The 17302-nt window shown below is 33.3% G+C and overlaps 1 protein-coding gene across 1 annotated transcript; it reads right to left on the bottom strand.

Annotated features, from left to right (window-relative positions):
* Positions 1 to 793: 793 nt before the first annotated feature.
* LOC132757423 (sodium/glucose cotransporter 4-like) lies at positions 794 to 15679 on the bottom strand (the record flags this gene model as incomplete). The annotated part of the gene is given in 11 exon segments (XM_060748702.1): positions 794 to 2049; positions 3244 to 3406; positions 3654 to 3869; positions 4632 to 4800; positions 6529 to 6679; positions 7521 to 7628; positions 8562 to 8697; positions 9108 to 9313; positions 11724 to 11804; positions 13427 to 13532; positions 15575 to 15679. Coding segments are annotated over 11 exon segments (1644 nt in total), but the record flags the coding sequence as incomplete, so codon positions are not given.
* Between the last annotated feature and the right edge of the window lie 1623 nt (positions 15680 to 17302).

Raw genomic sequence — 17302 nt, 5'->3', positions numbered from 1 at the left:
ACTTCAATGAGGTCCAATTGCCTAAAATTAAAATTTCTTTCATAAATCAACTGGTACACTTAAAACTGAAAACTATTCAACAGATGATATATGAATTTACTTGGTATTAAATTCATATATGACCTTTCTGCGATTTTTTGGCCTAGAAACGGAGTGAGCATATGATCTGAAATTTTGTACACGAGTTACTGGATCAGGCCTACATCAAGTTACACAAAAAAATGTTTCTTGTTTTTTTTTAAAAAATATTTAGTGGAGTTCATTTAAAGTGTATCCATATCTAGTGCCATATAATAGGCACATGATTTTATTTAGACCAAGAGTCCATGTTTTGCTCGAGAAACTAAAATAGGGCAATAATAAAACACGTATCGTATACTTTACGTGTAAAAGTGAATGAAAATGTTGTTTGAAATAAAAATGTTATTAGATATGGTAATTTAGATACGTCGTGCATCTCATGTCATTAGAAATAGTTTTATGTCATAGAGAGATACCTCGTACATTTCATGTCATACAAATATAATGTTTTAAATAACTCGTGTGTTTCATATTGTCAAGATACATCGTGCATTCTATGTCATAAAAATACGTTCACCTTAGGTCATTAAAACGCTTCACGTGTCAAGATACCTCTTGTCTTCATGTCATTAAACAAACCCTCGTAATTCCTGTCATTAAGGACACCACATGAGCCTCACATGCGCATCATGTCATTAAAATACCCAATTTGAATCTCTAATGCACATTATGTCAAACAGTAATTCTTAATTAAATAGATGATTTAATGTTATTAAAGACGTTTTCCGGAGTTTTCATATAGACATATAGGCAAAATTAAAACTGTTCAATAGAATTTCTTTAAACTTGGCATGTTATTAGAATATGATAACAGAAACATTTTAAACGGAAAAAAATTTGGGGTCACCGTTCTCATTTTCGAGTTATCTGCCCTTGAATTGGACTTTTTCGTTAAATTCAAGGGCAGATAATTTACAATGAAGCGAAACAATACATTTTTTTCTTCTTATTTTCATGAAGCTTACCTTCGTCTTAGTCAATATGCAAAATTTCAAGAACAAATTTAGAGTGGATAGTTTTTTTCCCACTTCTTCTCTTAACCTGTGCATTTTTTCTTAAAAATTGGCCTATTTTTTATGAATTTAAAGTACCTTTATTTTCATTGAAAAAAATTAACAGAAACGATATAAGGAATTGCATGTAATTATGTATTGTATTCAACAAAAAAAGAAGAAAAACATTATCCAGAAGGAAAAACAAGAATTCATTTACGTATGCATAAGTTATCTGTCCTTAAAATGACCTCAAATAAGTAGAAAATTCTGATTCAAGGGCAGACACCGGTGCGCATCATGTCATAAAATTCCTCTTTTAACTCATGCTATTTTTATTGTAGACTTGCTCACTATAGATTGACCTATTAAAATTTGTTTTAAGCGTTATTAATTATTAGAGGCCATTTTCCAACATATATTTATAATAAATCAGTAAACATATGGATATACCGTGAAAATCTTGAGATATAAACATTTATTTAATTAGCATTCTTTATGTCAAATACAAAAGTAATCAACATGGGTTTCAAAAAGCGCCTGAGTAATGAATAGTTTATTATCTAATTAATTATCAATAATATAGTTTTTGACAAGAAGTGAAAAAATCTATGCCTTCCGTTTTCTCAAATACATAAACCTAAATTAATTCAAATCAAAATTAATCATCCAGTAAATGGATAACTGGTAAGCTTTATGTTGTAAGAATATCGTCTGCAAAAGACCACTTCCTTTAGACATTTACATTTGTATTAAATTTCAGATCGTTACATTCAACGATAATATCCCCATAAAAACATTGCAATTAACATAAGGAGAATGGCGTTGAAGTTCACGAAACTGCTCCATTTCGGGTCCTCTTCTTTGGACGTCAGGTGGTGCATTTTGTCGGCTGCGCCAGCGTCTGTGTTAATTTTTGATTCTGGTCCTGGTCCCAAAATAACAGTAGTAAAGCGCTGCCACGCAGAAACAGGCTCTGAAATTATAGATGGTGTTGAAATAAGTAATGAGCGTGAAACAAAAAGAGAGGTGATCAAAACGCTTTCACGAAAGCGATTTCCGCTGCAAGAAATTAAATGAACAAAAAGACATAATTATATTTTCTTATGTGCAAGCGATTACACAGGTTTTAGCGCTATTTTTAAAAATGATGATTTTCTATGAAGTAGCACTTGTTCATTAAGTTTTAAAAAATCGACCATGAAAGTTCCATGCCATATTTGCAAATTAGTAAGAGTAACATTATGCTTATTGTCAAGTTGAGCTGAAATTGATATACATTTTTTCAAGACTGACGTTTAAAATGGCGATTGACCATCAGATGATATTGGAAATTTTTAGGATAAAATATAAATCTGCTTCAAATATAAAAAAAAAACTGCCCAACTCTTTTTATAAGTTGAATATTACAGGTAAATTCCGATGGATATATACAGAAATTTCCTTTGGTCACGAATGGTTTATCTTTAAAAACATTAAATACTGTAAACTTATTTTGACTTTCACCTGTTCACTAACTATAATACACATTTGGAGGGTCATATTGTCACTTCAACTGCCCCTAATCTTTAATCAAGATTTTGAAATATGGCGTATCATTCAAATCAAATTCGGAATTATTCTGAGAAAAAGCATATAGATGTGTAATTGCTCTAATTAAGTTATATCAACGCTTATTTGACTACTATTACTACGGAAAGTAACGGAAGATGCCGATATTTCACAAATTAGTAAGGATTGGTTTGCTCGAGTTGGAGCAAGCAACGAAGAATGAACAAAAACCGATTAAGTATAATAATAAGCTCAATCTCAAAATACAATGGTAAATGACGCTACGTAAGGGGAGATCACTGCAGGTTTCAAGGTTTAAAAAGTTGGAGCAAGCAACGAAGAATGTACAAAAACCGATTAAGTATAATAATAAGCTCAATCCCAAAATACAATGGTAAATGACGCTACGTAAGGGGAGATCACTGCAAAGGTTTCAAGGTTTATTTGAATACGTCAGGGCCAATATGGGCATGTGACAACATAAAACAGTACATACATACAAAATAATACAAAATGGCAAATAATATGTAAAAACAAAATACTACAAAATGGCAAATTATAAATGGTCATACAACTCCATGATGTAATAAAATTACAGTAAGATGGCAGATATACATACCATCTGTCACGTGTTCCGAAATTCGGTCAGGTGACTCGACATTTGGATTTCTTTCCTCAGTCGTATCTGGAACCTCATTCTCTGTAGTTAATTCTGTAAGTTCTTTATCAACAGGTTCGAGGTCTTTGAGTTGATGACGAGTCCACCAAGTCAACCGAGTTAACTATATATGTAAACATTATAAAGAAACATTGTTATTTTGATTAAGAAAGACATACATTATAGGTACATACCCTGGCGGGAGACTCCACTTGCGTCACCTTACATTACTGTAGGACTGTTGAAGAACAATTTATTAATTTAGGCATAATGTGCCTTTAAGGTAACATTTTATATAAAAATTCCTCATAATAACAATAGACCGCTTCAAATGCAAATGAAAACCAGTTAGTGTTTATAAATATACTTACATCTTTGTCCTTCATTGGAGATGAACAAAGCGTGAATATGACAGTTGCTAGTATACTTGTTAGAAACAGAATAATTGTGAAGTGTAGAAAATGTATTTTTGAAACTACGGTTGGTCTGTAATCCTCTTCGCCACATCCGGGACTTCCATATCCGAAATCAAGTCCCATCCGAATAACACCCACTATAAAACCAACAACAAGACCCCAGAATGCACCCTTTATTCAAAGATAAAAGAAAATGGAGAAATTTTCAATAAATTATAAAGTCGTATCTAGGTACTTACATTTTTTACTCCAAAAATTAAATTGTTTCATACAGATATTCATATTTTTTGGTTACTCCGTCGACCAGTTTTCAAATTAATCGGTGACTCACAATGGCCCCTATGAAAATCTTAACATTCAATATCGATAATTTTGGAGATTTGTTCTAAACGCCTTCCTTTTCTTGCAAAACAACAACAACAGCAGCAGCTACAACAAACTAAAAACTAAGTGATTATTTCGTTTTTTGTTTAAGTAAGGTGAACAGTCCATTATTTGTTTACGAAAATAAGATAATATTATTCGTCGAATGGACAAAAATGTAAATAACCAATGTTTTTGCAATAAATTGAAAAAAGAAAATAATTACCAAAATGTTAAGCATATGCATGTGAATGTTTTATTTACTTTGCAACAGAAACAAACAAACAGCAACAACTAAAACATGGCTGCAACCATTCGCCACATCTCGACCAATTCTGCTTAAAAGTTTCTTTGACACTTTTCCGAATGCTAAAGTGAAATTTGATGCTGCTCCTCTTAAAAAAGTAACAGTACTGCAAAATTGGGATAGTTATTTTTTCCACGATACGGCAAAACCATTTAACCGGAAGTGACGTTAACTGAAATAACGGGCAGATGACCATCAACCTATTGTCAGGTAATTTAGGTCTACGTAATTGGCAAAGATGTGCCGAATGTTTATTGTCTTACCTTTTCATTAGTCCTTTTCCACAGTATTGCAAGAACGTACACTGACAGTACAGGAGGCGCAAGATAACCAGTTACGGACTGTATGTAATTAAAGAGTAGTCCCCCTTGGGAAAGTTGCAAAACGGGTATCCATATCACACTTACAATAGCAAGAATCAAAACAAACAACCTAGAGAAAATAAAAATAAAAATTTTTTTTTTTTCAAAAAAAAAAACATGTCCTGTAATAGTTTACTATGTAAAATGTAATGAGAAAAATGACCTGGACGTTCCTTAGTGCTTTAAGTTGAAATATGTATAATTTTTTTTTGCGAAAAATACATTTTGCTTATTTTTGGGACGTAGGATATACTTTCTCTTAAAAGACTATTTATTTTTTGAGTCGCCTCTGCGGAGTAGTGGCGACATATAGGGATCACTTCTCCGTCGTCTGTCTGTCCGTCTGTATGTCCGTCCGTCCGTCACAAAACTTGTCCGGACTACTCCTCATAAACTACTGGTGCAATTTCATTCAAACTTTACAGGAATGATCAGTACCAAGTCTAGTTGTGCATGTTGTCAGCATTTTCCGGTTCAATGATTTTTGTCAGAGTTATAGCCATTTAATAATTTTTATTTTTAAAGTTTGTCCGGACTACTTCTCTTATGCCACTAATGCAATTTCAATGAAACTTTACAGGATTGATCTGTAGCTCAAGTCCTTGCGCATATTGCACGGTTTTCCGGTTGAATGATTTTTGGACGAGTTATGGCCCTTTGATAAAAAGGTGTTTTTTCTGTGTGTAGCCAGATACGCAAAAGCTTGTGCGGACTATTCCTCATAAACTACTTGTGCAATTTTATCCAATCTTTACAGGAATGATCAGTACCAAGTCTAGTTGTGCACTGTCCGTCTGTCTTTCCGTCTGTCACAAAATTTGTCCCAACATGAAATTGGCCATCATGAGGCGACACATGTGATTACTGATCGCTCTTGTTTAAATTATTTTTCGATCTAAAAAATAAATTATTCGACGATGACTAATACTAAAGTTGGTTTCACGTGCTCTCACGTGCTTGTTTGACTGAGGTTTTTGTTTGAATTACGTTTTGTTTTAGAGCACACGTGCTTGCTCGATTGAGTATTTTTGCTAACGTTTTGTTTTAATTCTTCTCAAGTGCTAATTCAGCTGAACATTTTTTTGCCTCATGGTCACTTTAGTTTTCACGTGCTATTTCAGCTGAGAATTTTGTTTGCCTCGTGATCACTTTAGTTTTCACGTGCTATTTCGGCTGAGGTTTTTGTTTGATTCACGTTTAGTTTTGGTGCTCGTGTTCCGCTTCTCACGTTTTGTTTTACATGCTCATCACTTTATAATATCCGCTTATGTTTTTGTTTGTGGCTGCACGAAATTTTGTTTAGGTACACAAATAATAACTAGAAATAACAAACTGACGATGACGTAGAATTTAATATATTTGCATATTAGGATAATTAAAGTACTGTACTTTCCCATTTTATCTAAATATGCTTTCACTAATATCTATTTGCGTTCATCAAGCGTGCATGAAAGTTAAAATATGTAAACAATGAATAGAATAGTGATGTGCTTCTAAAAGTAAGAACGTTAAGTTTATATTGCTTTAAGTTTGTTAAAAAAAACAATATAAAGACATTTTAATAAGTAATTACCATATCCATTAGGCAAAACAATCATATATTATATATGTTCGGCAATTTTCGGCATGTTTCGACCATTTCCGCATCTCACCAAGTAAGTCAAGCTTTCATATGACCCGGAGTGACAACAACAACAACAACAACAACAACAAAAATGGTAAAAGTTGGCTAGAATACCACAACAACGCTGTGTAATCGGGTATGTAAACATTATTTGGTAAAGCAATATATCTTTACCTTCCAACAACAAGAAGTTCTCTGTCAGTGGCCTTTCTACGCATTCTGTGCCAAATATCCATTGTAAATATTGTGCTGGCACTGTTGAATACTGACGTCAGAGAACTCATCAACGCGGCCATCATGGCTGCTAGCATCAAACCTTTTAATCCTTGAATAAATAATCCCAATAATTTATTATAAATCCTAAGTGTTATTTTATAGTTAGAATAAATGGCAGCTTACTTTAAAACTTCAAGTCTACGAAGCCAACTGGTTTCAAATATCGTGCATTTACTTCCCTTTTGGTTCGAATCTCGACTGGAACGAATGTTGAATTTGTTCACGTGACAGAGCTATACAATTTATGGAAGACCAGGTATTTTACTTAGGTACCCGCTCGTGATGAAGGGGACACTTGCGTCCACGAATGAGCGTCGGTGTGGCTCAATGCCCAACTAATAGATCTTATAATATTTGACTGAAAATGGTAGCTTACATTTTACTTGAATTACGTCCCTTTTATCTCTAAATAACTATTAAAGACAAAAACATGGGAAAAGCAATCAACGTCTGAAAATCCCTTGAGAATCGAAGCACGAACTTGCGATAGTCATCAAATTAAATCGAACATTAAATTACGACGTCATTTGACAACATGACGTCATTGTCACGCCAATTCATTTCAAACTAGCCTGGATGCATGAGCTCTAGCTTCATCGATTTTCCCTCAAGCATTTTAGGTAATTCATGTATATGCTGTGTTACGATTAAAAAAAGAGACCCTGTCAAAGTTTAACAACAAAATTTCCATAAGTTACAAATTAGAAAATTTCATGACGTTTCTGTAAGATTTAAACCACTTTCAATAACACATAATTATACAGCTGCATTTCAAACCGACAAATGGTTTATTTGCCCCTCAGTTTGCACATCGTTCTATAATTTTTAGCATTACATTACATTATATGATGTACTCAAGTTGATGATTTTAGAAATTACTTGTATATTACCTATTGGCATTAGTTCTACAACAAGTTTCGGATATGCAATATTCGTACAACCCGCTGGATTTCCACACACAACACTACACACGTCAGGATCTACACATGCGATCTCGTCTGCATACATAAATTACGTCATTAGTACAAAATTTGCGACCGTTACCTTAATCTTTCTCAGTTTGAAAGTGAAATTACTGGGAAAATGTCATACTTTTACAATTGGAACACCTCGGCTATCATCAATAATAACCTCGGCGTAGGTTAGACCGAAATATCGTCTCCGTTCTGTGTATTCCGTGGTTCCTATCCGAAGTTTGACGAAAATGGCCGAGAATTTTTTTAAGATGCGATTGATACAATGTACTTTGAAAATAACATATTTAATATAGATTTCTATATAACAAACATGTTGAATTTGAGCTATATCATGGCGAAACTAGGAAAGACATGACCAGTACAACATTAAAACAATATTTTCTTTTTTTTTTACATTTTTAGGCTAATATCTTTTCTAAACAAAAATTGTAAGAGATGTCACATATGAAAAGGTAAAAACAAAACAGATAAAATAATAACGTAAGCACATAAAACCAAAGGGTGATATCTGTATGACGTCATTAGCCGTACATTTATTTAATAACGTTGGCCATTCCGTTAAAAAAATAGATATAACAATCATTAAATCATATATCAGTGTTTTGTTAAAACCTCAAGAATAATCGAAGTAAAAACATTCTAACACTATCGGATATTTCTCTTTTATAAACAAATAAGGCCGGAAGCGTGATATATTTCACAGCAGATACACTGGCCGTTCTTATTTCCTCCCTCCGTATTTGTAAACCGACACACTGACGGCGCCATTTTGTTTGAAAAATCTGATTAATAAAAATGAACATTTAATTGAATTTTGCTCTGAAAACTATTTAGAATGATAGAAAATGGTCTAAGAAAAGAAAGAAAACAAATCCAAACATTAAAAAGGTACAACAATCTAGAGCTATCGATGAATTATAATTATTGTTAAGTTATTCTGCTGCTAATATTTACCTGTAAACAATACTCTACTAATCATCCCAGGAAAAACAACCGTAAATAATGGTGTCAATTTCAAATAACCAGCGAAAATCGAGCCGCCTTTCACGTGCAACATGTTCTTAGCCGCCAATGACCTTTGAACCAGCACCTTAATGACAAATAGATACTAGATAAAGATTCAGTGATTAGAAACAGTATTGTTTTTTCTTCTTTCTTCAGTATGTCAAGTGTTTTTTCTGTTATAAATAATGTTATTTCTAAATATTATACTTTTTATTAGTGACCTTGACCCACTGACAATCCGAAAGCTTCGTTTTTAATACATGGTTCCTCACAATACAATAACAAGATAATAATATACAATGTACATGCAAAAGAAGAAGGCAAAAATCTGAAAAATTCTGGACAGTTTGTTTCGCGCGCAATTGTCAACAATTACATGTGAAAAAAAAAAAGAATTAAAATTCATGGCGTAAAATATAGTATACAAATCTTTAGTTATATATTTAATAAAGATGGATAAAGGTGTAAGAAAAGGAGTCATTAGAGAGAAATCACCTGGTCTGAACAGAAGTACCACATTCCCAGAATTGTAATACCGAGCACATTTCCTGGCCAAGGGAGATCACCCGTGACTGGATCTCGGAGGAGGTGGAACGCTTCATCCGTAGGTGTCCCGCACTCGGACTTATTCATAAGAACGCTTGGAATAGCTTTAGGGTATTCGTCGTACAGTTTGTCCAAACCCCCTATCTTAACAATACCTGCCGTTAATAATTCAATTCAATACAATATTTTATTCGGCAAAAATAGATAAACATTAATCGACAATATAACATAATTATATAGAATCCAAAATGGCGGTACAAATACAAAGAGAAAAGCATGAAGTCATATTAATTAGTTCTAACAAAATCTGTCGACAATTACAAAACAATTAGATACTCAAGCTGATATATAACATGTATGAACTAAGTTTATATATAAATAGTACGCCCCAAAGGTTAGCTTTGTAATCGCATTTTTGCAAGTTTATTACTGCATACCACACTTAAGTGAAATTATATATATATGTATATAATTATATGCTTATAAAACAATTTTCAAATATAGAAGAATATGTAAAATATGTACTGCAAATATTTGTACATATCATTTGTAATCATTAAAAGATATATGCATTCATTAGACTTTATAGAAAATAATTTTTTTATTACCTCCCTTTATTTGCATGATAATATCTTTATAAATAATGCTTTTTGGAACTTACAAAATTGATAAATCTTAATTTGAGCATCATATTTATGAAAAAATTGTGTTACAGGATCTTTAAACAAACTTGGCCAGTGACAAAAAAAATATAAGTCTAAGCTTAATAGTTTGAAAGCTTTTAGATTTGTTTTGTTGTAAAATACTCATAGATGGATTTGGGAAAACAGAAAAATAGCAATATTTGAAAAGCCGTAATCATCTTTAAAAGCGCGTTAAGCATCAGAATTGAATTTTAAAGAAGCAAACATGCGTTTTAAAGTGTTGAAATTATAGCTTTAGACCATTTTAGATGTTAATAGCAGCATATGTGAACTATTTTCTGATAACGGTAGCAAAATTTAAACAAAAAAGACATCCATACAAAATACTAAATCATTATTACAATGTAGGTACTAAATGAAAAACGCAAAAGATGGTTAAGATATATGGCGCAAATGAGTAAATTTTTTTGGAAACTGTAATAATACATCATAAAAATATTTGAAATAATTTTTGGACTTTGTTGACCTTTAAATTCCAAATAATAATGTCATAGCATAATCATAATGATAATGGTGATGACATGGCATGTTGATTTGAATGTTTCACGTATAAAGATCATGTAGAACCTGTTTATTGTGTGACCTACACTGGCATTCTAAATATTGATTTTTTTCACCAATTTATTTACCTGATAATTGTCATTTACGATATAAGAAACGGATGAGTATGGGGGCTTTTGTTAATTTAGGTTTTTTATTATTTTTATCTACATATGTAAAGGATAGTAAATAGGATTTTTACGATTTTGTTATCAATATATTACATAAGTTTTCCCTAAAAACTATATTCTGTTTATAAAAGTCCAGTTCTACATTGGTCAATTTTTTTGTAACTAATATTTCTATAAGAAACGATGCTAACGAGGGCTTTTTTGTTTGTTTGCGGTTTGTTTTTAGTTTAAACAAAATTTATCTTAGTTAGATTGTATAGGACATTTTTTTTCACTCTGTGTTAAATATTATTTATTATTCGCACAAAGAGGCAAGTTAAACTGATTTCGACGATTTTCTCATCCATCAAAATTTTATCATTGTTCCCACTACCCCCCCCCCCATCCCCTGTCACCCCCCCCCCCCTCTAATTAACCTGATGCTTATTAACAAAGAATTCTTCATGCAAAACAAGACATTCCTTTTCCGGAAACTTAGCAGGAGATTTCCCCTTAGTAGAATAAACTGTATGACCTATACGGTACGACAACAATATTTTGAGTGGGGCCAAAATATCACAAGAGCGATCAGTAATCACATGTGTCGCCTCATGATGGCCAATTTCATGTTGGGACAAATTTTGTGACAGACGGACAGACAGACGGACAGTGCACAACTAGACTTGGTACTGATCATTCCTGTGAAGTTTGGATAAAATTGTACCAGTAGTTTATGAGGAGTAGTCCGGACAAGCTTTTGCGTATCTGGCAACACAGAAAAAAACACCTTTTTATCAAAGGGCCATAACTCGGCCAAAAATCATTCAACCGGAAAACCCGTGCAATATGCGCAAGGACTTGAGCTACAGATCAATCCTGTAAAGTTTCATTGAAATTGCATTAGTGGTATAAGAGAAGTAGTCCGGACAAACTTTAAAATTAAAAATTATTAAAGGGCCATAACTCTGACAAAAATCATTGAACCGGAAAATGCTGACAATATGCACAACTAGACTTGGCACTGATCATTCCTGTAAAGTTTGGATGAAATTGCACCAGTAGTTTATGAGGAGTAGTCCGGACAAGTTTTGTGACGGACGGACGGACAGATAGACAGACAGACAGACGACGGAGAAGTGATCCCTATATGTCGCCACTACTCTGTAGAGGCGACACAAAAATTAACATAATTAACATAATTATTCACTTACTTATTACCATGAGCACCATCGACCCACCTATCATTATCACAGTTTGCAAAACATCCGTATATATTACCGCTCGGAGACCGCCTGGAAAGGAAATTAAAGTTCACCTTAATTTACAATTTTCTAGCATGCGCTAAGAGCAGGGATTGCACTGCGGTTTTTTTTAGACATGACGAGACTGGAAAGAATTTTTCGATATTGTTGTTCCTTTTGATGAAGATCTTGAGCAATAACTTGTGTGCAAAACTAAATATCATAAATCGCTCGGAATGATTATTCCGCTAAAGTAGCACAAAAATACGATTTTCAGTTTATTTTAGAATATCTTTAAATTTGCATATCGTTATGTTTTTAGTTTCCCCGCTAATTTATGCAAGAAATTCAAATTTCATATATATATATATTTTTTTTGGCTTTTTGGCCTCATTTGAGTTCCTTGAAGTATAAAAAGTAACAAGGGAGAGCACCCACCGACAACAGACTACCGTGGAGGCACCAGAAGGGGACCGTACATAACTTTATCATCTCATTGCATGTTATCATTTTCCTTCTTACACAATGATTACTTGTTTGCATAACACTATTTTATGAACCTTTTAATAGTTATCATTGAAGTCAGCAAAAAAAAGACCCCTATGCAAAAGACTAGAGCAATATTGTTAATTAATCATTGATTAAATACAGACAAGCATTTCTTAAATAGATTCATACAGCGACAGCAACAACAGCAGCAGCAGCAGCAACAACAACAACAACAACAACATTAAGTAATAATAACTACAACTACGACTAGAGCAGCAACAACGATGACGACGACGAAGACAACAACAAATACAACAATATATAACCCTAGATATTCGAAAGACTTAACAAGGGAGTACCTAACTTCACTAATTCACCCCCCCCCCCCCCGGGTACTGTTTAAGTGTATACGTCACGAGAGGTAACCGAGGAATCAAACAATAGACGTGTCATAAAATTGTTGTGTAAACATGGCAAATTCAGAACTCCTCGCAGTGGTTATGTCCCTTTAACAGTACAGTAATTCCATTCCGAAGAATGAAGGGGAGATCACTGCGATGAGATTGGGAAACGTCATGAGTTTGGCAAACCCGATAACCCCCCGGTCACAGCGTTGCCGCACAAACATGGCCGTGTTCGTTTAAGCAGTTATTTTCAAGTTCGGGTGATTTGGTTATTGGTATTTGGCAAATTGTTCCGATTTTTTTATTGATTTAGATTACATTTGCTTGCTCAAAGTCAGGAAAAAGTACCGGAAATATTCTCAAATATGTTATATTTGAAACGAAACCGATGTTTAATGTTCATGATTAACATGAACGCTAGCAGTGGATAAAATTCACGCTTGCAAACAACAACAGAAACAACAACAACAACAAAAACAAAACAACTACAGTTGCCTTCTTTATTTTTCAGGTTCATTTCGTAACAATATAAGTTCAACCAGAGTTCAAAGCCTAATTAACACATGGCATTTGAATGCTTTGGTAGAAACCCACTTACATCCACGACCTTCGTGTTTAGTTACTGCGCATCCTGTTCAGTTAAACGCCGGAACGGTGTAAATTAACAGCGAACTCCGCTTTGGTCGATTTTATATCTTAAGCATTGTTTTTCATATATTTATAATCAATGAAAACAAAACATTTACGGACATGCAGGCATGTATAAGAGAAATAAAATACCAGACATAGTAAAGATGGCGGTCACCACTAGTATAACTATAATACCAAGGTACATGTTCCATCCGACTGTTTGTTGAATAAATATTGCCCCTGCATATATGTCCACCTGAAATTGTTGTAATTTTCTGTATTTGAGCCACGTCATGACAAAACCAACATAATCGGTTTGCGACCAGCATGGATCCAGACCAGCCTGCGCTTCCGCGCAGTCTGATCAGGATCCATGCTGTTCGCTATCAGTTTCTCTACTTGTTATAGGGTTTGTAAGCGAACAGCATGGATCCTGATCAGGCTGCGCGGATGGGCAGGCTGGTCTGGATCCATGCTGGTCGCAAACGCACTATGTTGGTTTTGTCATGACGCAGCTAATTTGAGTTTCAATTTTTGATTCCTATCGTTCTGCCTGGATGTTCTATTTTCGAATTTGGCACCACTGTGAAGTATATTCAAATGATATTCAGGATTTTTCCGAACATATCAAGAGTGCATACGGAATAAAATATCATTTGTAAAAATTAAAAATACATGTTAAAGCAGCATGCCTCCAGATTTAATTTTCATGAATATTTTAAAAATGTATTTAAAAGTGAACTGTTGTGAAGTGAACAAAGACAGTATTCTACACATTGCAATCATCACTTCAAATCCACGTAATTTACCCAAAAAAAAGAAATCAAAATATGCAAACATAGCCCGTATTGCGTTAGTAGAAATATGGTAATAAATACTGCAAAATCAGTCCTTAATCACACATAGCATGTAAATTATTACTTAAATCTTAAATCTGTTTGCTTTACTTCAAATCTTAGTACTTTTTTCTCATGTTTGATTTTCTTGAAATATTTTGGCTCATCCAGAAGCATGCAGATTTGAATAAGTTTTCATACTCACATTTGTGAATCTAACGTTAGCAAATATTTGTGCTAGTACAAAATTAAAAATACCTGTTTTGATTGTGACTTAAAAAAACACATGAAAGAAAATATGATATTGTTTAAAAGGTCAATCATTCAAAGGAAACATGGCAAAATTTCCGGTACAAACTATACTAAAAATTGCTTTGTAGGATAGGTATGGGTTGAGTTACCAGCGTTGACATTAAAGCAGGTTATATAAAGAAGAGGAGAATGAAGTCATGGTGGTGGAGTTGAGATTAATATGAGAGGAGTGGGCCTGGGTGGAGTGATGTTGAATGGAGTTTAGTTGAGTGAAGTGGTGGCGAGATCTGAGTAGAATGAAGGTGAGATGTGGTGTTGAGTGGAGTATAGATAAATAGAGTCGAGATGAGTTGTGTGGTGTTGAGTGGAGTGGAGTGGAGATGAGTGGAATCGACATGAGTTTGTTGAGTAGAGTATAGATAAATAGAGTCGAGATGAGTTGTGTGGTGTTGAGTGGAGTGGAGGTGAGTGGAATCGACATGAGTTTGTTGAGTGGAGAAGAGATAAATAGAGTCGAAATGAGTTGTATGGAGTTGAGTGGAGTGGAGATGAGTGGAGTCGACATGAGTTGTGTTGAGTGGAGCAGAGATAAATAGAGTCGTAATGAGTTGTATGGAGTTGAATGGAGTTGAGTGGAGTCGACATGAGTTGTGTTGAGTGAAGTAGAGATAAAAATAGTCGAAATAAGTTATGTGGTGTAGACTGGAGTGGAGATGAGTGGAGTGGAGAGGAGAATAAAGTGGAGAAGAGTGGAGTGGTGTGAATTGAGTAAAGCGAAGCAAAAATGAATGCAATAGAGTGAAAAGAGCAGAGTGCAGTGGTTCTGATTCGAGTTGAGTGGTGTGGAGTGTGGAGTTCAGGTGAATGGTTGAGAAGAGTGAAGTGGAAATGAATGTAGTTGAGAGAAAATGACTGAAATGGAGTGAAGTGAAGCGGAACAGCAAATCAGACAAACAAATAAAATGTAGGACAAAGTAGAAGAGAAGAGCAGAGCAGAACAGGGCAGAAGAGTAGAGTAAAAAAATGTTTTGAATAGAGTAGAGCAGAGTAGAAAAACAAAATGTTTCTGAATAGAGCACAGTATAAAAATGTTTTGAATAGAGCAGTTTACAAAAACACCTGTTTTGAAAACGCTATAGTATGGTAGGAAAGACGGCACTTTAATAATGCGTAGGGCAAGACAAAATACAATATGCCAGGTGATATTTACCGATATTTTAGTGAAGACGTACAACAATAAAGACAACAGTGACATGTAGACTTGCAAGCGTTGACCACCAAACCGTTTCTTAAGGTACTCTGGCATAGTATATACCTGCATTGAAACAAACAAATTTTATGTAAATAATCATAAAAAATATTACTAAGGATACTGATTTATATTAACACAAATACATATACATGTATAATTATTTAGGGTTCAATTAACTTAATTTAATCGAGTGTGATTTACAGAAGGAGAAAAGGTTTTTTTTCGGAAACAATTATTTACGATCTTGTTATATACAATCAATACAGAATATAACAGAACAGAGCAGAGTTTATTTCATAACTTGTACACACATAGGTACATCGTGATACAATGTAACAAACATTTTGAAATATAATTATAGGTCACATATATATTTTACAATATAGGAAATAACACATATAAAGCAAAAAAATCAATACAATATTAAGCATACACTCGTACAATGCAATTCATCACATATATTGACATAACTCCATTATATAATTATATCTATAAATTACTTCTGTGAGTACTAAATTTAAACGGATAACAAACTATAACTTCGATTTTAATCGAATTTGTTAGACAAAATATTTATATAATATAAAGAAAGAACATCACAATATATATATAATTAAAACAGCATCATAATAGTATTGAAGATTTGTAGAGTAATCATTTCGTCTGAAGTTTGCCTTTTTAAATAATACCATAAGTTTATAAGTACTCTATGGCTTTTAGATACAGATACAAAAATTATATGGTCACATGACAAAAGCAAAGAAAAAGCAAATAAAACAAAAAAAAAATGATCATTATTAAGACAAAATATTTTTATTAATGACATTCTATAGACAATTTTCAGTAAGTTTGTTTCAAAAGGAGAAGAGACAGCTGCAAATAAAGAAAAAAAGAGAAAGACATACCAACATCTTTATCATTTATTGAAATAAAGAGTTCTAGTAAAAATTGGGGAAAAAAAGAAAAAGAAACAAAGAAAAAAACAAATAAGGAGATGTGTAAGCACCAACATCCCTCAAACTGTTTAAGAGGAACTTGTAGTTTAAATTTAATGACGATGACATAAGAATCAAACACATTTTTATTAACTTAAGTTGTATGAAATATGAAAAAATTTGAGAGTAAGCAAAGTGAACTTGGTAGATCTTTGATTAAAAAAAAAGGTTCAATTAAATGTGCTCTCTGAATAATATCGTGCTTAAAAAATAAAACAAGTTAAATGCTGATGCTGCACATCAAAAAGCCGACAAAATGATATGAACAGTGACAGGTAAAGTTCAGCCTTAATTGTTCTGTATAACAGTTGAATATCCGAAGCACTAATACTTTTTTCTTGGTATGTACTCGTTGTTTAATAAGTTGCATATTTATGTGAAAAATATAATTCACAAAGTAATGCTATGCCTGAAATGTTTGTCTGTTACTTTTTTCACTCAGTTAATCTGTTTAATTACTTAAATATTACTTAAATGTTTATTAGTTTCATGAATAGCATACTTTGTGCCTATTTTTCAAAAAATATATCTCCGTTGCGCCAGTTGCATATTTTAGTTATTCCCGTGGTTCCCCTGTCCAAATTTGGTTCCCGTCATTAGAATATAGACTAGCTCATTGACACGTTATTTGAATTGTTGTGGACATGCAAATGAAGTTTCTTGAAAATTAAATAAAATGTTTGTACCCGGA

This window comes from Ruditapes philippinarum, unplaced genomic scaffold (genome assembly GCF_026571515.1).
Source record: "Ruditapes philippinarum isolate M1 unplaced genomic scaffold, ASM2657151v2 ctg3437_1_1_1_1, whole genome shotgun sequence".
Taxonomy (NCBI): Eukaryota; Metazoa; Mollusca; class Bivalvia; order Venerida; family Veneridae; genus Ruditapes; species Ruditapes philippinarum.
Note: the sequence above shows the minus strand (reverse complement) of the source record. Positions and strands in the feature narration are given on the sequence as shown.